This window comes from Pavona decussata, unplaced genomic scaffold (assembly GCF_977016875.1).
Source record: "Pavona decussata unplaced genomic scaffold, jaPavDecu1.1 SCAFFOLD_210, whole genome shotgun sequence".
Taxonomy (NCBI): Eukaryota; Metazoa; Cnidaria; class Anthozoa; order Scleractinia; family Agariciidae; genus Pavona; species Pavona decussata.
The window spans coordinates 1,109,014-1,131,046 of record NW_028145615.1 but is presented as its reverse complement, the minus strand read 5'-3'; the positions used below and the strand labels follow the sequence as shown (position 1 = coordinate 1,131,046).

Below are 22,033 nucleotides of genomic sequence, written 5' to 3'. Positions count from 1 at the left end.
AGTAAAATGGATCTTATTTGCCATTAATTTTATAGTTTTCTTTTTTCACTGCTGGAGATCGTTTTACTTACATGAACATCCGGCGTCTTAATATATTTCATGTGAACCACCCTTTGAAGCCAATTTGTTTTTGCATGACTCCTCCCAAACTACAGAAAGCCTTCTTTGAATTTGTTCTTGGGTTCTGTTCCTTTTAAAAAAGTCTCGTTTGACGCTAATCCCACCTGATTGTAACAAATCTGTCGTGTTTCAGGCCAACAGTTTAGCTGACCCTTCCTTCCCCTGCCCGTTATGCGGAGCGGCAGTTGGTGATGACATCACCCCTGTTGAATGTACAGTTGCTTTGGAGGTAACGTGAAAATGACTGGACCACTCGGTAAGAGAAGAACATATGACCTACAAAGCACAAATTTGTTATCGATTTGTCGTTACAACCGATGCAGTTAGTTTACGCTAGATGTACGCCTTAACAAAAAATCATCCATTGTGCCCCAAGTGGCTTGTCGAATCAGGAAACGAAACACGGACGTGGAAGGGACAATTAGTCTGAAATGCTGGACCATCTCTTCGCCTTTACCCCTAATGGACGCATCCCACACGACCCACAGACAGTTAAGGAGACGAAATCGCTGCTATTTTAGACTCGCTTAAGACAAATTGGTGTCGCGTGCCAGCTAATTCTGGGGCGTGGTTTCAAGGCCAAATATTATGACAAGAATCACTGGCTTCACCCTAAACCTGAGGATAAAAGGAGAGGGAGTTTAAAAACACTCGCTAGAGAGACCATGTTTTGTGAGAAAGCGTTACAAATTATGCTAGAAAGCCTGTTGCCTTGGTGTTGCCTTAAAGGCACTGTTACACTAGGCAATGTCTCGCAACTGTGTTGCAGCACAAGTCACACGGTAAATTGCCCGTTGTGCTATAGGATATCATCCGTTATACCATGCAAGAGAAGTAACGGCCATTCAATCGTCTTTCTGCATGATTGCTCATGGAAAATGAAATCATCAAGATCTAGCAAGATCAGTTTGTTGGATATGGATGATTATAGCATCCTCAGCGCTCGAAGCCATGATACTTTTACACATCCAACACTCGCGCGGGAGATTGCTCATAAATGCCCAACAAACGTTATAATTCGTTTATTCAAAACTTCAACGTAACTCTTTACAACTACATCAAACGTAAGCATTCACATCTCAAATATAAGCGTTTTCATACAATATTATAAACTTGAGTTATAGAAAATTATTTTTTAATTTATTATCTTTTCAAAATGACTCGTATAATAGATATATATATATTTCTGGCTTCGTAGTAAACTTTTTTTTTATCTCAATAATTTAACAATATTTTACATCTCTTTATAATAACCTTATTTCTGGGGAGTAATGTACAAAGAAACGGCGGTCCAAGTCTACAAATCATGTCAGGAACATATAAAATAATAACTGTAACTTTGAAAACAAACGAATTGTGTACTTTTAATAGCACACAAAAACTTGATCAATAAATAACGGCAAACTCTTTTCTTTTCTGGTTTAGGCAATACTGTTTTAAGGCGTTAGCTGTGTTGACAGCCGTTTCACGCGACTTTTACCTTCAAGCCGAACCATTTTGAAACGTAAAATTCAATCTGTTAATTACCCTCCCCCCCCCCCCCCCAAAAAAAAAAAAACCCAAAAAAACAAAAATCAGAGTATCTTGAGATCTGACAGATACCCCTCAGTCTTCAAAAGGTGAGAATTGATTTTTTTTTTTCGGTTTAAAAACTGTTAGGATATATTTAGGTGTCTGTCAATGTATGGTAAAAACGTATATTTCAACGACAAGTGATTGCTGAAACGTTAGCGTGAGATTCTCTCTTAATTGAACGTCTATCCGTCAGACCGCTGTTGCTGAGGTGGGTTCGGCGTATTGAAGCAAGTGAAGAAGAAGTGCCTTCTGAAAAAGTTGACAACTCCGTTGGAACGTGTGAAAGACATATGATTGCTTTTGTAAGGTTCTTCAATGGCAAACAATCTTTGCTGCAGTTTCAAGCGATCTGTACTTGTGCCGCATCTGTCTCTGAAAGCGACTTAGAAGAGTAGGCAAGGTTCGTCTGTCCGAGTTGAGTTCTCAAGTTATAAGGTCCCACTAAAGACCACTCTTGGTTTAGCGCGATCCATTTCGCGAAGTAACGCACGGTTTTGCGAAGCCAGTGGTAGAAGAATGCCAGACCAAGGAGTGCGCCCGCTGACCCAAGCACGTAAAATATAATGCAGGGATCAGACACGCATCGCTGACTCCCGTCTTTCGCTATCGAGGCTATGTTCAGCGTCATGGCAACCACGAACGTGAACAACCACAGGATGGGAAAGGGTTTGTCTTCTGGGAGACGCCACTAAAAAGGAAAAAAAAAAAGCTGCTGGTAAATGGATTAGAAAAGGGTCTAGAACCCTGTTCTTGGACAATGAAAGTCTTTTAGACAACATTCAAAGAGGTCAGCATGCACAAACCCTTGAACACTGTCAAGGAAATATGAACTTATTATCGTGCAATGTTAAGGTGCTTGGGATTAAAATAATAAACTCATCAGGGCAAGAAACAATCTCGTATTTTTATTTAAAAACTTCTTTGATCTTAATTAAAAATTCTGCGTGCTTATAAAACTCGACAATCCACTCGCAGCCAAAAGTGAAACTTATGGCCTGCCAATGGCGGACCGTTTTGTGGCGAGAAATTTGATTTCACGCAACAATAGAATATTGTAGTTGATGCTATAAAAAGAAGGAAATCTTTCCTTTCTTCACCGATCCCAGGAATAACATAAAATCTGGGGCCACGGGCCGGTTTTAAATACGAAAGCCCGTTATCGCTAATCCCTGATTAAAAGTTAACCCGAGCGTTTCATCTCGCTCGCTAAAAATGTTTTTGAAAAGCAAATTTCAATCTAATGGTAAGGGAAAGTCTAGGTCAAAACTGAGGTGCAGATCTTTAGGAAGAATCTCTACTGAATAGTATTAGTAAACTTGAATCAATGTTCACGTTAACCCAGAATTAACTTAATCGTGCTTTGAACAACTGGGCCCAGGAATTATCACCAAGAGGAACTCTCGTTCTTGTGCGTGCCTCTTTACCTCCACGTCATCTGTGTTTAGCGAGATATGCCGTAAGCAAAACAACAAGGCGCTTATGCTAGCGTGTCACCGGTTAAAATCAATTTACAGGTGTCCTCCCGTAATTTTTGTGTTGTAAGCAGCTTTTAGCGGTCAAGCGCGAATTTGAACTCTTATGACTCAAATGAACATTGTAACAGATTTAAATTCAACCAGAACGCCACAATACATGAACGAAGTATTTTTACTCTCCTAACGTTTGGTCTCAATACTGTGGTTAATTTACAAAATCGCCGCAACATGGAGCACTCCAAACACGGAAAAGGCGGCTGCTTTTGATGACGTCCGACACCAGTTTTCCGAACTGAAATACAGTTTCTTCAATATTAGCGTTGAGAATTTGGTCTTTTGACAACAATATTTCCTTGCTGCAACTATTTTATTCTAGCACCTCTCTGGTAGTGAATGTACATAGTTGACATCATGGTAGCAAAGGAAAGTTATGTTTATCACTCTGTTGGCTTGCAAACACAACAGCTCAACTGTTTTATCTTCAAATTTTCAGAGCCCTTGACCACCTGGAGGCTGCACGAAACATAAAACTTGTTTTGACTATCAAACAAAAGCACACCTGTTGTGTTAAACGCCTTTGTTTAGCATGTCTGTAGATAATGCTAAGAGGGTGTTAATTTTCGAACAAACAATTCTGCAAAACATTAGCTATCCTCATAAACCTTACTTATGAACGTAAAATGTTTCCAACTCCAACTCTTTTGGCTCTAAAAGTCCCTGAATAAATTTGAATGCAAAGCGGATGACAAGTCAGTTGTGCCGGTGTGTTGTTAGTTATAGTTAATTATGCGTTACAGCGCCCCGAAAATTCTATCCTGAGTCTTTAGACAATGATGTTTGCATAAACCTCTTTCTTTTTCGTCCAATACCCGATTTCAAGGAGAACATTAATGCTAATGTTTAATAATTTTACGCTGAGTGAACTTGGTCGAACTTACCTTACGTAAAGGCTTTCTCTTTCGCTTCACTGCTAAAGGATAAAGACAGAGTTCACATTTGCTCATCACAGCCCTCTGCAGCCAGCTCATGAGACAAGTATGATGCACAAACTTCACAGATCCCGTACACATGCAAGGACTTATCAGGGCTTCAACTTCGTCACTGCAGTGGCAAATCCGACAAACATCGGTTTCGAGCTCCGAATTGTCACCTTCAGAAATGTATATAACTGTTGTTTCAGTTGCCTGAGTGGAAATCTTGTTACAGACAACATTTTCAACATCGTTTCGTTCGGTCATGCCGCTCATCTCAATGCAAATGCTCTCGGGCTGGCTGTCCGCCATGTCCACACGATCGTGAGAGGTTCCAATTGTTTCCGCGATGTCCACAGAAGTAGAAGCAGTTTCTGAACTTCCCACTGACGCATTTTCACAAAGTTTATCACTTTCTATCCCCGGTGAGGTTTCCAACGAACAATCCCCGTCTCCACCGGGGCGCTCCTGGAAACCTGATGAATTGTTAAAGCTTAACGCTTCTCGATCTAACGAAGAGCTTCTTTCGGTTTCCGCTGTGGTTTCGTCGGTGCTTGCACACTTACTTTCCGCTGTGTCATGCTCTTCAGTATCTGAATGTTCCATTATTGTTCCCTGACTTGTCGCGTCCTTTGTCGTAATTTCGCGCGATGCAAAGTTTGAAGTTTCGACTTCGTTCCCTGTTTCAGTTATGTCTTCTCTGGTACAATCACAACTCGTTGCCTCGGATACTTGCGCCTCCATATCCGATAAAGGCTTTTACGTTACTCTATAAGAAGCAATATAAAAATTCAGTGACCGTTCTGGCTCTGAGGTAAAGAGCACAATTATCAGCTAATAAATTATGACCAACAGAACTCGTTGTATTTACCAGTTAGAATAAATCACTTTTATCTTGAATAAAAATAATTCGTATGCTGATACAGACATGTATAAACAAGCTATTATGAAGCAATAAAAAAATAGGTATTTTCCCGCTGCTCTAGACAAAACACGAGGCACACAGTGATATTGAGAACAGTAACCGATGGCGGCCTAAGTCGATCTCGCTAACGTGTCATTTTCCAGAACAGCCTCAAAGAAGAAATGTTCCTTTTTATCCCGAACGATAAGATTGGTACAATAACAGCAGGGACGTGTGGTTTATGAGTATGAGGAAAGATCAATATTTTTATATTGATCTGAAAAACAGGAACTTCGCCGAGGTTCTATATAGACAACTACTTCATCAGTATGCCAAAACAACGCGATTTTCGAAGTAAATTTGAATACTAACAAAAACATATTTTCATTTTTACTTCCGTCAAGCACATGTTCAAGCTACCTCTTTCCAAATATCAATTACATCTTACCTTCTAGGTCTGTTCTAACTTAATACCAAGGAACACTTCTCTTAAAGGCCACATGAACGTCGAAAAGTAAACCCGCTCCAAAAATAAGGTTGCTTACGTCAGGAAATTATATAAACGGTTTAGCGCGCGTTCTGAAAACGCGATGTTCACCGAGTGCTCAACGTGGCAAAACATCGAATCGTAACTTCCAACTAAAGTTTTTGGTCTAATGAAGCAAACGTATCAAACGCGGGAAATATTTTAACACTGAGCTGTAACGACCAGTGTTGAAAAGAAAATCTAACTTCTGTCAAGGTTCGGTGGCTCTACTGGTCAAAATGACGTCATTGAGTGACGTTTTGGAAAATCAAAGTTTGTCAAGCGTTTGTTTGACAATAAGAGACCTTATATTTATAACGCTTCACTGGGTCAAATTCACACGCCTATACTGTGGGAAAAAAAGATCTGAGAACATTTGCTTTCTTTTTTCTTGAACGTACCAAAATTCGGACGCAAAGCATCAGGAAAGTACTGCTCAGTAGCTTTCGTTTGAATGGTCACACTTAAGATTTCATCCACAGACTCAAAAGTTAGAACTACCTTGTACAGTATAATAAATAGTACCACAGAAAAGTACTGCTCAGTAGCCTTCACTTGAATGTTCACACTACAGGATTCATACAGTCCAAAGTTGGAACCATCTTGTACAACATAATGAACAGCACCACAGCAAAGTATTGCACAGTAACATTTGAATGACTAATGACTTCTAGCACCCAGATCGTACTCTTTGGGAGAGAACAGGAATGTGACACACCACAACTGCGCATATCAAAAAGACTTTGCTCACGAATTGCGGAAGGTGGATTTTCAACATCAATTTGTCGCTATAAATGTCGGTAATATTTCACTCAAAGTATTCAGAAAAGAAGTCAGTGATTTTCAAGTTTCTGGGAAAGAAGAAAGCCGCTGCTATAGTTTTTTTTACATTGGTACCTAACGTGCGCGCGCTGTAGTACGCGTATAAGTTAGTTGTACGCGTCAGATTGGCAAGCAAAATTTTTCACAAACTTTGAGCACAGAGACAACACTATAAAAAATTTTAAGTTTATCAGAACTTGTCACAGTTTAAATGAAACGTTACACAAATGCAAGTTTATATCGATACAAGAAACCACTTTCATTCAAGGACAGAAGTGTCAAGATCTATATGTATTTTTTGTAAGTCTTGCGTCTACGCGCGTGCAAAGCAAAGATTTAAAAAGTCGCTCGAAAATGGTTGACGCGACTTGCATCGGACCATTTTCATTGACCAGTCAGATTGGAGAACGTGATCGATTTTACCAGATGCTTTCTTCGTAGAGTAACACCTGGGTACGAGACACATTCTCTTGGATTTGTATCCAGAAGACAAACCCATCTTGTAGTATAAACAGTATGACTATCAGTTAAAATACGACAACGATTGATGCATATTTGTTTAGCAGGACGAGTTTGGTTCTACTGAATGTTCTCACCAATCGTATAATTAACAGGCAACACTATTTTCAATGTGTCATTGAAGACACAAGGCAATGTAGCCACCGGCAGCACTTTGCATTGTGGAGCAACTTTCATCACAGCACAATGGCGGGAAAAATTCCCGCGTGACCGTTGCCACGATTTTTAAGTAGAAATGAATGGCATATTTCTGGGAACAATTTCCCCGCATTTCTATCAAGTCGAACGTAATTCAAGCAAAATTAATCAATAAAGTAACACTTTACTTTGACCAAAAAAAGTCGAGCTGAGTAGATTCGATTCTCTTCTATCTTATTGAAGTGCGACGTTAAAATTTGACTAGAATGTGGCTGATTTCACCGACACAAAACGAAAGTTTGCAAATAACTTGGCGTGTATATTTGAAATGAAACGGAATACTGACTCTGCCGACATGTTTGCCAACTGTTGCCGTACCGTTTACACAAGCAAACGTGTATTCGCCAACACGTGTTTGCAGAGTTCAATTGGTCACATGGCGGCACCTTAGATAATTCTAAGAAGGCGCAAATCAAATATATATATATTCGACAATTTGTTTAAAATTTCTACTAAAGGAAATTTAAAAGCGAACATTATATATATTATTAAATAACACTAGAACTACTTCGAAACACCCACTTGAATAGTTGTGAAGTATCCAAACTGAAATCGCAATGAGGACTGAATGCGGCTCACTTATTTAGCGACAATCGATAACGTTGAAAATATTGTTGCTCGCATCGTTGAGACAATTATGATAATGCTGTAGAACAGATGTTTGATTTTTTTTGTTTTTGCAACGTTTATACAATCATTGAAAGATTAAAGTTCGCGCGCCTCAACAAAATTTTAAGACAAATTGTACGAGTCTTGGCCTTGTAACACACATTAACTGATAATATCACTGCTCATATGCATGTATGTTATCACAACACGAAAAGTTTCAAGACTTACCTAACACGGGTTTACAAATGTTACGTTGGCTCCCTTCTGTCCTGACTCTTCCTGCAAAACAACAGAATGTGGCGTGAATATAAAGCCGGCTAAAAAAAGGCTTCACGAACGAAGAATATCAGCCACATGCGGGAAATGTCTTCTCGACGTTTTAGCGCTTTCCCATGCACAATATTTAAGAGGCACTTTTGATAAGAGACAAGCGGAATGTTGGTTGCCGTAGAACATGAACACTTACCTCTCGGGTAATCTTAATTGGCAATTTGGAAAGGAAAGATAACTGGGTTTATAGACTTGTTATATCAGTATGCTTCGCGCGGGAAAACCCGTGGGAAAACCACTGGAGAGCGGGAATTTCTGTGTTGGCAGGTCCGCGTCGGTTCGCTTGTAGCATGTTGTGACTCGGATACAGCCATAACTGAAGCTTTTGAGTGCTTTTCAATTATGATGAAATCTTTTATGTAGTGTTGATCGATTACTGAAATAAAACCATCAGGCTATGAATGAAACCACCAGTCACAAATAGCGCTAGACGTGACAGAAGGGTCGTGAATTCTGCTCAGTGCATTGAAAGGGGTGGCAAATTTGAAAAGGCATCGCAGCACATAACAAATTCTGTAAGGCACCAGTCAAGCTATATCTCCAGAGCACGTTTTTTACAGGCGTTGATAACATTTAAATTACGAATTCCCTAGAGGCGGACCACCATAACTGAATAAATATGAGTAACCCACAAAGACCAACTGGTCTTGTATTTTTACAAGAAATTTAAGTTGCTTATAATATACTATTTATCTGCCAGCCAACACGTGAAAAAAGGTTTGTTTTTGTCCCAAGAGGTTATTTTATTATTTCTTCTTGTAGATTTATATGTGAGCCAATATTTTGATATCAAAGCATTTTCCCAAGTTATCTATAGATACTCCACTCCAACACTTTTAACTGATGATTGGTAAACAGAGCATCTTCATGACCTGGTACGAGTAACTTTAGTATTCCATTATAAGAAGCAGTCTAGACAATCGATTTATGTGAACAATATACGATCAATTACAGACGAAAAGAAACTCTTTCGGTCTCGTCCCCAATCTACTGATTATTTAATTCTCTAATTTCTGACAATCGAGACGAGGGTAAGCAAAAGTAGAGGAGCATCACTTGTAATACACCAGTGAAAATAAAAAAAAAAAATGCACCAAAACGGTGCTTGATAACCTTCATATGACATGGAGGTTACAATTTGTAGGATTTTATCACAGGCTTATAGTTGAAATCGCATTAACTGGGCCATGTTAAGCGAACGGAGCAGATGTCCGGCGATGACCTTGAAGTGAGCTTAGCTGCTCTTGGGTGCACATGCAACTTTAATCGGACATTTAACCGGAAGAAAAACAAAACAATCAGCTTTTGGAGAATGTTTCGTGAGATTTTTCTGAGATATAAAGTTCCACTTCCACTGAAACACTCTCCTGGCATTTGGAACAAAATGAACAGCCATTTGGTAACCGACGAAAAACAAAACGTTTTTTACAAGTGACAAGTCAGGAAAAGATTGATGAGTGTACCGGAAAACGAAGGCATACAAAAACTCTACCCTTCTTCATATAAACCACGTGTTGGCGGTGTACGAAGAAGCAAAACGAAAGAAGCGGTTTTGGCGAAACATCTACAAAAGTGTTAAGCCACAAGAAGTAACGTCTAGATTACGCTGAACAGGAAACGGGCATCACTAAACATATTACCATTAAAAGTTTTATTCGATCAACGAAACTTCGTGTAGAAGCTTGTAACTTGTGGCAGACATTTCACAGCTGAGTACCATTCTATCTTATGCCCAACTATCCAGTACGAAATAACTGATCTCTACACTGGTCTTGTACAAGCCAAATGTTTGTGCGCTGAAAGCTGCGAGTTTTCCTTCAGCTGGTCGGTACCAAAATAAAACACGAGTAACTGTAGCATAATTAAGTTGTAATATTGCTCAATATTTACTTGTCATGTACAGTTTTGCCATGGGAGAACTTGTCGACACTGAGTGGTTTTCGACGCCATTTTGACGAGTAAGCAAACAGGCTCGAAATAACGAAATAACAGTGTTTGTATGGAAATCCGATGTCAAATAATTTTCATTAAACATCATTTCTGAAAAATTCATGAATTGGAAACTTTTGGCACTAGGAAAAGGATTTAAAAAAAAAGTTGGAGGGATGTAGCTGTGCCAGAAAGCTTCCAGTCGTGTTTTGAACTCTCCAAACATTTCCCTGTATTTTTTTCCCGCGAGCTATTTTTAGAGCAGTTCACGGCTGGTTCGCTAACAGACAAATGTATGGAAAGTTCAAAACACGGCGACTGGACGCTTTCTGGCACAGCTACATCCCTCCAATTTTTTTTCTTAAAATCCTTTTCCTATTGCCAAAAGTTTCCAATTCATGAATTTTTCAGAAGCGATGTTTTATGAAAATTATTTGACATCGGATTTCCATACAAACACTGTTATTTCGAGCCTGTTTGCCTACTCGTCAAAATGGCGTCGAAAACCGTGATAAGGCCTATTTGCTGCACGATTCACATAGACCGTCCACGGGATTTGCTTATATATACCACAACAACTATGATAATTATTCCCTTAAGAACTAACAGTTCTAAAAGTTATTGAATAAGTTCATTATACTATTTTTGCATCGGGGTTTCATTTGCAGTCTGCAGTCAGTTATTTTCTTGAAAGCTTTTGCGCGGGAAAGTTTAATTAACGATCGCGCGTCGTTGCATAAAGGTCTTCGCTGGGTTACATGAACTGATCGCATTTACAATGTTGAAATATGCAATACTATGTGATGTCGATTGACAAATGCAAGATACACAACGTCGATGGCCGTCAAGGAGAACTACGTATGACATTTTATAATACAAGCTAATGCTAATGAATGAAACACTATGAACTACAAGATTGTTACGGTATATGAAAAAACTGAATGAACTGTCAAAACGGTTGAGACTTGAAAAGGCTCCTTACGAGTCGTTTCGAGGTTAAACTGGCTAACATATTAAAATATCCACACCTGTGAAGAACGACGTGCGACCCCAAAAAATATTATTCCAAAAATTCGTAGGCGGAATAGCTGACAACTGAAGTATGTTTATAGGCTGTCAGCCTTCAGTTCGGTTGATTTGTTTTGCTAGCTGAAGACAGACCACAACTGATAATGTAACTTGACCGGGATAAATGCATCGAAGTTTCTGCAACAAAATTTCCGAATACTCGTAATAACTTTTTTTGGTTGATATCGACTTGGACTTCCATTTCTTTTAGAAACCTTTCAAAAGTTTGCAAATTGAACTTGTACCAAAAGAAAGCACAGAACTGCGTTTTGAAAACAACTTACAACTGAATCAACGTTGCTCGCTCTCTTTTTCGCGTAGGCCTACCAACATTCCACTAAGCTAAATCTACTTGCCTGTCGATTCTTTGTCAGTGTAAAATATCATAATGTTACCTGTAACGAGGCAGTAAGCGACATTTGTTTCTTCGTTCTCCTTGCGCTGTTTCTAACTCCGGGACGCTTCAGTTTCTAGCAAGCGAAACCCGTTGGAACCTGCTTTCATACGTAATTCATTACGTTAGAATTGGCGATGCCTTTGTCCATTTTACCTAGGAACATTTACCTTACACGAACATAAATATTATCTTAAAGAATTTTAGAAAAACAAGAGCAGGGCCGATCTCTTTTGAACTTTCGTGCCGTCTATATATTGGCTAATTTGCATTTGCTTTATAAATATCCACAGCCAATCTCCAAGCTTCAGGTCAGCTGCTCTGAACAATGGATTGTTTTTACAACAAATATGCCACCTGAAAACAAAGTCCTTGTTAACTCAAGCTGAATTACTCTGAGTTGGCTGTCTGAATAAGAGCAACACCACTTCGGGAGCACAAAATACTTTTTATAAACGACGATTTAGAACTCAAAATATCATCCTTGGGCTAAAACTCTGTCTGTGGATAAACATCAAGGTGCTAATTGAGAAATCTAAACGGCGCCAAATACTCATCAGTTCGACAACTCTTAGGTGAACTTGACAAATACATCAGTGTTCTTGAGAAGGGTTGATCTTCGCGATCTCTCTCAGTAAATCAGTCCAATATAGGTCTGTAAAAGTATTGAACAACAAACAATTAAAAACTTTCCATCAGATATGCTAAGAGATATATGTGGGGCCAACATTTAGGAAAACTTTCATCAAACCGAGAGTTGCTGTGTCTATGGTTGAAAATCTTAAGTATGACAAAAACTACAAAGCAACCCTTTCCAGAAGGCGGTTCTAACTGTTGAGTATGAAAATCACCTTTCAAATGTAGCTAATCAGCAAACAGCACTAATCTTGTGTAGCAACAACGTGGGTCTTATTTTTGAGTCTGTGGAAGTATCGCCGGTTAAATGAAAGCTACTGAGCAATACTTCCCTGTGGTACTGTTTGTTATAACGCACAAGCTGGTTCAGATTACTTTTGCCTCTCTGGTGGGAATCCTAAATTGTTCAGTGCCATTCCCATGGAAACTATTGAGATTGAGTGCTTTCCTTGTATGCCGCGGATTTTCTTCCTTCGTTTATTGCAAATCTTGGACGCAAATGACCCTACAGTGAACCACACCCTACCTTGTAATAAACAAAATCTCGCACAAGTTTACCGCATCGTCCCCGCTAAAAAGAGTAGAACCAAGAACGCCGCCGGTTTAAATCCGCATTTACTAGTCACTGTATCTCGAAACATGACGTTAAAATTTTTGAAATTGTTCAAATCTTGATCAATAATTGGACAGCCCAGTGTTAAACTAAAACATACGGAGTGGACTTAACCGCTTAATTAAATGATTTTTGTTGAAAGATTTAATACGGATACAAAGTTCCACTTGCAATTTGCAGTAAGAGTCTTCGGCGAAAAATTCTCCAAAGCAGAAACACATCTCAAACACGCCTCAAAGAGCTTGCGTCAGACACCATAAAAATCACCCTTAAATTCTCTTCCCGATCAGAAATGAACACGATCAAAGGTAGGTTCCAGAGCGTCATTGTACATTGCTGACCGGACGAATTTTAAGCAAGGTCAATCTTTTGGTCAAGTACTTCTTTGTTTATTAACTGCTGGATTTTTGAGAGACCTGGACCATACACCTCGCTGAGACCACGCAAGTTTTGCCTGCTCCCTAGATTGTTAGATTCTGTGTAAGATCGGCATCCGGATCAACGCAGCCTCATACAATCGACTAACCGGCTAAAAATGACTTGGCGGCTAGCAGTGAAGAAAACCAAAAATATTTAATTATATAGTGTCTATCTATCAGTGGCAAGTTCAAACCCTATTTATGAATGACCAATAAGGTAGCTCACCCTGGGCTCTTGTGCCCCCCTCCAGTTTCTGCTTTGCATTTGCGATGGTAAATGTCACGGAATGCGTCTTCAAACTTGAAATTTAAAGTTGCCTGAATCTGGTTCAGGTGCATTAAATTTAAAATTACAGTATTATACACACATCCAATCCGAAAACATTGGCTGAAAAGCGACACGTTGATCAGTGGCCAATGCCAGTGGAATTGGAGAGCTCAAGTCGAACTTCTGCAAATTGCATTTATCAGCCGGTTTTTAAAATTCGATACTGAAGAAAAACATTTGGAACGAGGTTTTAAAAAGCTTTCACGCAAATTGCATTGACCTAAATTGCTTTCATCTTGAGATTCATTGGATCCATTTTAATCTTCTCAATTTTTTCATCCTACAACTGATAAGACGAGACCATTTCATACCATTATAAAAGAGCAAAACCGTGACTCCAATCCTTAGTTACGTTATGCTGGCATGCCAACACACGCGAACGCAGAATCCTCGCTGATCCCTTTCAGTGCCGTAAGGTGCCTTGTGCGGACCAACCTTCGTTTGCGATAGAATGCAAAACCTCCGGAAACTGGTGTTTCAAGCCGGGTTAATCCGCCTATAGATTATTATCGAACAAGAGCATTTAACATTTTTTCAATGGTTTATGTAATCTGAGTTAATTAATCCAAAATTGTTTGTAAACCTTTGACCTGAAACAGTAACTATAAAAAGCTGTGTCTATTCTTCGGCATTCTTGCACGATGATTTCCATTTCATGCTCTAAAATGGATTAGTTTTCAGTTGAACTAACTGAGTTTTCCATCCGATATAACAATGAAAAAAAAACTGAGCTAGAGAGAAAGAAAACTGATGGAATGACTGATTTGGGGAAAATGTAGACTAGAAAACACAGAAGGGTTTTAGGTTATCATAAACTTGGCGCCCAAAAGACCAGCACTGGAAAGTTGCGATCATAGTTACAGATAGCTCTGGTGTAATACTATCATGACAAAAGTTGGAATGGCAAGGTACATATTTTGAAACATGTTTTATAGGTTTCATTTACCAGAAGACTAGGCAGGCAGCAAAACTGAGGGACTACAGTATTTGGAAATAAAGAGTCTTACATTATGTGCAGATGCGTATAAACTTGATGACAAAACTTGTTAGACTTTCAGGTGAAAAACTCAAATCCAAGTGCTATATAATGTAAACTTAATCCATACGCCATTGAATATCGATTTCTCTTCATCGCTATGTATCCCACGGGTTTGTTCTTTTTCTATCAAAGCAAATCCTATTTTTACAATCCCAGTCAATAACCTTCACCTTTTCCCCTGGTTTTCTATGTGGTAGGAAAAACTCCTTGTTCGACTCGAATGCCGTAATTGGATTCGTTACTCACTGTTTTGTGACCCATAGTGCAATTAGAAGTAAAAATGCTCTCGATTTACGCAGTATAACTTCAAAATAACAACGTTTAGTATGAAACAAACGGAATATCAATTATCAAGATTTATAAACTATAACAAATAGACTATTCGCTTTCGATTTTCATGATCGAAAGCTTTGACTGATGAATAGGCAACTCTTAAAACAAATGAACCTTGCAAAAATAAAATAACTACGAGCTTGTTTACACTGGCAAATAATTCCCTCTGAAGACTTCTGCTGCCATTAGCAACCCAAACAGTCATTTGCTAAAGAACTGTAGCTACCATCTGATCTTTCCTGTAGCGATTATGTACCAGCCTTAACTTCTGCAAGTAAACTGATGTAAAACAAATCACCATCCACCGTACTAAATAAAATTCCTATCGCGGGGGAAATACATTTGTGATAATTGACGAAGCACTTATCAGTGTCATACCCTGCGAGCAGAGTCTCCTTCGCGATCTTCCTAACGGCATGTAAAATCATGATCAGAATATATTTTTGCCAAGTCGTCTAATCACGAGTGCACAGATGAATAGTCTTTTCCAACAAAGTAAATTGAAATATTGAACCAGCATAACCACTGGCCGAACAACGTCAATAAATGTTCGTTTTAAACCTCAAATCATCGATAATCAGTTGCAAGTCGGAACTACTTGCTTAATTTCGTGTCGGTATATTAACTAAATACTAAAACACCGACGAAAGTTAGTCGCTTAAAATGTTACAATATATAGACTGTGTTAATCGCATATTATGTCATAATATGTATTCCCCAAGTAGGAGCGATCAACATGCAACCGACAAATGATATAAATACAGATGATCGAATCACAAAAATAGAACTATATTAAACGTCATATTTAATATTGCTGCTTCGAATATCCCATCCCTTCGTTGAAATAATAATATAGATTTTGAGAGCATTTTATCGCGACGGGGAAAAGTTATTTTTAGCAAAATTAACCTAAATATATCGGTAACGTTGTTACATTTTGATATCGAAGCAAGAAACAGGCGACGGTGTTTCACCACGCTTTGCTTATTTAGATATTCATTGATAAAGACGAACACACAGACAATTCAGCTTTAAAATCAACTACAAATTAGGTAACTAGTTCATCTTGCTAACGATAGAAGTAATCGGATTTGTGGTGGGACTAAACTACCAATTTTCTGTTTTCGATCTCAACAGCTCACTATTAACTTCTTCCAACAGTAATTTGCTTTATAATTTTCCATTTGCAACCCAAAGAAATAGTTTTTTTTCTATTTACTACTGCCACTTTCACAAGGCAAAGTTACAACATATTTGACATCCAAATAAAGGAACAAAATTGGCAGAGATCGTGTTCAAACAACCAAGCTTCGTTGTCAATGCCATGTGTGGTCCGACAGAGATTCAAACAAAAGGTCTCAAGATCGCTTTGACATTTCTGTTCTTCCAAATCAATAAAATTCCCACAGCATAGTTTATAAAAAGTTTACCTACAATGAAAATATGTTTTTACTGCGTTTAGAGACAACGCGAGCTTGTGTTGGCCCATCAAGCACGACAGATGAAAAATTTATTGTCTTCCTGAAAGTAAAATTCCCACATCTGTCGACTGATCACCCTTCTCGCTTCCGAAGAACAGCGTCGTTGATCGGCTCAAAAAACAAAATTTGTTTCCTTACCTCAATATTTGTGCTTAAAAGTTTCCGTCAAACTTTTTTCCCACGGTGTATAAGTTCACGTCTCAAGCTAAACGCGTCTCCATGAAATTCGATGAGTGTGAACTGGACCCGCGTGGTTCTTCAAGATAAGATGGATTCAACTCTGCTCGCCCCGACTTGCCCTTGAAACAATTAGTGGATCTTTGACAAACCGTCAACAAACGTGCTCCAGACCATTGTATTGTTTTTCAATTTCGTCCATTGTTTATGTCCCGCAAGCGACACAGAAAATATATTTCGCCTGACAAAGTGACCTTTTTAATACTTTAACCGCGAGATACACACCCAAAATGTTTTTAGGGTACAATTAATTATGAAATTGTTATTTAAAGCTCCGTTTCGCTTTAACTTTTAGGAATTTGTCAACGTATGCAAATTCCGCAACACGCGGTGACAAACAGCTGTTGCAATGACCCGCACAAACAAAAGTACATCTGCTTTTGTTAACACTCGATGCCGGCCATTGTTCGCACCGCTTGTAATTCTAAATCCGCGTGAATTTACGCCGCCAAAGCAAAACAGACGGGTGCTATCAGCCGAAGTGTTCAAACCACTATTTCACAATCGAGACTTGCAATCCTTTTCGTACCAAGCTACTGTCACGCAATAACCTCCTCAGTTGGCGCTTTTATCGAAAACATTTGTTTTTTAGCGACCCGTGTCCGAGCATGCCTATTACAATACCAGCACGTGGACGCAGCCAATCAGGAAATGGCGTCTTGAAAAGTGCCACTTTGCAGTCGCATGCGAGATGATGTCCTTTGTTTTAAAGACTTTTACAAGAAGCTTTTGAAATCACGGAAACTTTGCAAACTGGCATTAAGAGCGATCACTGTGGTGGGCTTCTGTCTGATACAAAGGGAGATCTTCAGTCCAAAATGGGAAGACAATAAGAGAAATTTGTTCTGGCCGGAAAGCAGGTGTGAACCAGATTTGCCACATGACTGGGTAGTAAGAGCCTCGGGCGATTGCAAATGGACTATTAGCGTAAGGAAAACAAATGTAAACAATAAACTGAACATTTTCCGTTCCTCCATAAAGTTGGTTCCATGTTGATACCAATGGAAGATGGAATGCAAATCGTTTTTACAGCTGGCACCAGCAGAATCAAAATAGTACAGTGAGTTTCCTTCAGTCTGGGCCCTCGTCTGGACAAATCCATAAATTAAATTAAAAATAATAGCTAATAATAGCTTTTAAAACACGCAAGGTCGACCTCCTTTAAGTCATTTATTTTTTGGTAAGGCTTTACTATTTTAGGTGTAATCTAGAATCTTCTCTTTTCGTAACGATTTAGAAGCTTCACACGCACAAAAATGCGTCATTTATACATTCACGCCTCACGCTCGAGCTATATTATGAAAGTAAATAAATGAAAGAATGAACGAATTAGGAATGAATGAATAAATTTAACGAGCCCTGGTTGTATCTAATTCAATCCTTGACTGCCACTTTGCAACGAGCCGCTGTCCCCCTCTGATCTGAAAGTAATATACGAATGAGGGGCAAAAACTACGCGACCCGGCGGCGTAGCCAATCGAACTCCCTCCCAACCTCCTTTCTCTTCCTCCTGCAAGAGAGACCCTGGGAACGTGGTTGACTCTCTCTCTGAAGACATGCACAGAGGCGCCTTCATACGCCTTCATAGGCGCCTTCACGCGCGAAAAGTCAGAAATGGGAGGAAAAATGGGTCCCCCGGGCTCGTCATTGTTTCATTCTCTCCAGTCCCTTATTAGTCTCCGCTCGACCCTCGCGCTCCTCATTCTTTCACGCTCCTTATTTGTCTCCTCGCGAGCGCAAAAGAGGCCTCTGCGTGCGTAGGAGAGAGGTAATCGAACGCAATCGCACTCAATCCATGCATGGATTGACTTCAATTGAGTTGGTTAATTGAACGCCATCGAACAACGAAATTTGAGTGAGTTCAGGATGGAGCTCGATTGATTCCGGAAATTGTACTCAATCGATTATTTTTCTAGGCCCACTAGCTCAGTGTCTGTGACAACGGAAAGTTCAAACTACTTCACAGGAATCGAGGGGACGTGCACCTATGTCATGGAACTGTTGGTAAGATACTGAGCGTCCTCTTACCGACTGAGTAACAAGTCAACTGAACAGACAAATCAGATTTCAAGTGAATAACAAACAATTATTTTTTTCGTTAGGGACCTGAATTTCCTTCCAGTGAGACAAGAAATCAAATTAAACACGTCAAGCTTTCGCTCTTGTCATCAGTGTACTAAGACGATCGCCGCGATGAGTGTCGCTGACCACAGATGGACTGTAAATAGACTGCAACGTGAAAATAGTTAGCCAACTGTTTTCAAGTTCTCGCGCTTTTCGTTTTCAAAATTCACTAGAGCAGGTCATGAGTTGTTCCTTTCAAGAATTCAGTTGATTTCTTTTTCTTGGTGTTCTATAATTATTTTGTAACTTAAGTGAAGGAGTTCCAGTAATAGCCCGCGTATATGAACCTGGGTTTTAAGAACCTGTTAGGCTAAAATTTTCATTTTAAACCCCCTCCACAAAAGAACCTATTTGGACCAAAATTTTAAGTTAGGTTCTTATCAGTGGGGTTGCTGTGAAAGTGTATAGGTAGAAACTGCTGAATTAAGATCATCATCTACATCTGTATTTAAAAGTAACTTGACATTCCTTTTTTTTCTTTCAAGCTGAAGTACCATGTTGTATGTCTATTGTGTTTGCCATTAAACTGCATTATGAAATGATATTTATAATATATAATTATAGTATATTCAGATGAAATTCATATGAAAACATAAGAACCTATTTTAAGAACCTTGGTAGCCTAAATTTGCTTTAAGTACCATTTATATAAGAACCTATTTAGGCTAAATTGGAAAATTAAGGTTCTTATACGTGGGCTATTACTGTATTTCACCACGATAAAAGGTCAAATCCCCGTGATACGTCCCCTTTAATAAGCTGTATAAGGAAATAGGGCTTAAAAGCATTAAAAAAAGAACAACAACAACAACAACATTAACCGCTGTGACCTATGTAGAATGGAAAGTCTATTTAGTTTTTACCTGTTATAAATAGTATAAAATTAACGATTTCTTATAAGCTTTTAAGCTTATAAAACTTAAAATTGTTATCAGTTTAACTGTTACAAGTCCAATTGTGATACTCCCATACAGCGACCCAATCTTCAAGGAACTTAATTTGCTTAAATTTTACGACATCCACTTATTCTAGTTAGATCAGTTTATGTTTTCATTTAAGAACTGACTATTCTTATTTCAAAATTTGAAAGCCGTATATTTTTATTTAACAAACAAACTCATAGCTCAGTATTATTACCAGACATACATATTCTTTTGTCTACCATATGCTGTAAAATAAAAATCAGACAATTTTCTGTCTCCTATCAAGGTCCTAAGTTTTCCAATGAATGAATGAATGAATGAGTGAGTGAGTGAGTGAGTGAGTGAGTGAGTGAGTGAGTGAGTGAGTGAGTGAGTGAGTGAGTGAGTGAGTGAGTGAGTGAGTGAGTGAGTGAGTGAGTGAGTGAGTGAGTGAGTGAGGGAGGGAGGGAGGGAGGGAGGGAGGGAGGGAGGGAGGGAGGGAGGGAGGGAGGGAGGGAGGGAGTGAATGAATGAACGAACGAACGACTGAATGAATTCAATCAATCAAGAGGATTTTGGTCCTTCTCTAGCAGTTATAATGAACATACCCCTACAGACGGATTAGCGAATCTTGATACATTGTTCAATTGAGGACTGAACTGTCCTGAACTGTTATTTCCTGAACTGTTATTATGCAATCTCCAAATTGCACTTTTTGCAATGAAGAACCAGAATCGTTAGAACATTTACTCTCTCGTTGCAAAGTGTCTTCTGAATTTTGGAAAGAAGTCTTGTCCTGGCTCAAAGAATATAACATTGTTTTAGAATCGTTCAATGAGATAGGTTTGTTTTTAGGAATTTTTGAAGAATCGGAAGATTTCTTTCTAATTAATCATGTTATGCTGTTAGGTAAATATTATATTTATGTAAGGAAATGCCTTGGAAGTTTACCTTCGTTGAGAGGCTTTATTGCCAGGATAAGACGTGTGTATAATATCGAACTCCATATTGCGAGGGAGAGGGATAAACTCGCTACTCATTTTAAAAAATGGGAAAAGTTAGTAGCAGCTTTAAACACCTAGCAGAAAATTAAATTAACCTTATCATATCCTACATTAAGTTTGGTCTCCTTAAATTTGCTATTTATTTCATAATATTTTTTCGGTCTTTTTTTTTTTTTTTTTTTTTTCTCCTTTTCTTTCCTTCTTCGTGTGTTCTTCACTAGTTGTGAATCGTAGGTTTGAAAGCAGTGTTTTGTAAATAAGTTCTTGTAAGTAGTTATTTGTAAGTACTGTTTCGTGTTTTTAAGTAACTTATTCCGAGCAGTGTTTTGTAAATTGTAACTTTTCCTTTGTTTCCTCTTTTTATGTTGTAGATAAGCTGTAAACTGTAATTAGTTAATTAATTTCTTTAAGTATTGTAACGTGTGCTAAAATAAAAATAAACAAATTACAAAAAAAAAAAACTGTTATTTCTCCTGAAAGACTGCCGGCAATATTACTTCTTGCTTTTACAAACATTGTGTTAGTAGATGTAATTAGTTAAGTAAATATAATATTGTTACACGGAAGGTTAGTTATATATCACACAAGACAAACATGATTAAATGATTAAGGGATAAACTTTGTTGTTGTTTTTTTACCAAGGTCGTGTTTTTGACCTATCAATACAATTAAGTTGTCTTAGAGCCACTGAAACAACTTAGCTCATGATTAATTGCTCTCCAGCAAAGAACCGAAAACCATTAAAACGGGATTCTTCTCGGCGAGAAGAATCCCCCGCAAAGAATGAATTCAGTCCTTAGGCATGATTAGAATTAGTCGGAGTTTGAAATCCACAGGACCGCATCCGGTGCTTGAAGCTTAGTAGATTCAACTGTAATTCAGTTGCCAGTAGATCATGATAGATAGCTACAGTATTTCACTCGCTATATAAAGAATTACAAGGATTTTTAGTTCACTAATAACCCTTACCTTTACTAAACTTAATCTAGTGATCCTTATGTAAGCCAAAAACTTCAACTGGGGTTTCGCAATCGACGCAGAATGCGTTATAAAGGCAAGCTCGTGCTGACAATTCCATAACCAAATGCCTGACTGCAAAACAGTATTATCTTTCTGAAATTTGTAACGATAAAATGCGATTTTAGCAATTGCTAAAATGGAAAACGTTTTTTTTTATCCCGATAATTTATTATGTTATAATTTGTCCCGTTCGCTACTTCTTATCTTCGACTGACGCACTGGCCGTGCCTAAATGGTTGACCAACACTGTTTTGCAGTCACGTGACTCACACAGCAGTATGTAGTGACTCGATGAATCAAAATGAATATTGCTACTTACGTAGCCGAAGACTGAACACTTTTTCACCTTTAGTTCCTTCAGGTCACCATTTCAACGCCTTACGGTTGTGTTTCTTAAAAAACGCTCTCGCACACATTTGTTTCGAGGATTGCAGACTGAAGCAACGTAACCTTGGAC

The 22,033-nt window shown here is 38.6% G+C and overlaps 3 protein-coding genes and 1 long non-coding RNA gene across 12 annotated transcripts in view; 3 read left to right on the top strand and 1 right to left on the bottom strand.

Annotated features, from left to right (window-relative positions):
- Positions 1–22,033, top strand: part of LOC146460634 (peroxisome biogenesis factor 2-like) — a 31,581-nt gene that overhangs the window by 6,006 nt on the left and 3,542 nt on the right. Inside the window, exons 9-10 of one of the 3 annotated variants that reach the window (XM_085088091.1) lie at positions 254–376; positions 18,629–19,964. In XM_085088091.1, coding sequence (XP_084944217.1) covers positions 254–358 — 105 coding nt within the window. In that variant the 3' untranslated portion in view covers positions 359–376; positions 18,629–19,964. Of the gene's footprint in view, positions 1–253; positions 1,695–18,628; positions 19,965–22,033 lie in introns of those variants that run through there. The other 2 variants (XM_085088089.1, XM_085088088.1) reach the window with 2 other exon arrangements.
- LOC146460633 (uncharacterized) overlaps positions 359–22,033 on the top strand; it is a 39,962-nt gene continuing 18,287 nt past the window's right edge. Inside the window, exon 1 of one of the 2 annotated variants that reach the window (XM_085088068.1) lies at positions 359–376. The gene's annotated coding sequence lies outside the window, so the exon portion shown is untranslated. Of the gene's footprint in view, positions 377–13,750; positions 14,495–22,033 lie in introns of those variants that run through there. The other variant, XM_085088066.1, reaches the window with a different exon arrangement.
- Positions 1,128–21,914, bottom strand: LOC146460635 (uncharacterized). 6 transcript variants are annotated; one of them, XM_085088084.1, is made up of 5 exons: positions 16,428–17,024; positions 11,442–12,095; positions 7,948–7,998; positions 4,109–4,910; positions 1,128–2,383 (listed from the first exon to the last, which is right to left on the bottom strand). In XM_085088084.1, the coding sequence occupies exons 4-5, from the start codon at positions 4,883–4,885 to the stop codon at positions 2,036–2,038; spliced, it is 1,125 nt and encodes a 374-aa protein (XP_084944210.1). In that variant the 5' UTR covers positions 4,886–4,910; positions 7,948–7,998; positions 11,442–12,095; positions 16,428–17,024; the 3' UTR covers positions 1,128–2,035. The 6 variants fall into 6 exon arrangements, with proteins under 6 accessions (XP_084944210.1, XP_084944212.1, XP_084944208.1 ...); XM_085088086.1 differs by lacking the exons at positions 11,442–12,095; positions 16,428–17,024 and adding an exon at positions 21,896–21,914; XM_085088082.1 differs by lacking the exon at positions 11,442–12,095.
- On the top strand, positions 20,088–21,017 carry LOC146460636 (uncharacterized). Its single transcript, XR_014857587.1, has 2 exons — positions 20,088–20,716; positions 20,800–21,017. It is a non-coding gene; the product is annotated as an uncharacterized LOC146460636 (long non-coding RNA).

Excerpts from the sequence above, each read along its gene's own strand:
- LOC146460635 (XM_085088086.1), bottom strand. The coding sequence starts at position 4,885 with ATGGAGGCGCAAGTATCCGAGGCAACGAGTTGTGATTGTACCAGAGAA. Across the intron at positions 2,384-4,108 it reads AGAGAAAGCCTTTACGTAAG|TGGCGTCTCCCAGAAGACAA; the intron begins GTAAGTTCGACC and ends TTTCCTTTTTAG.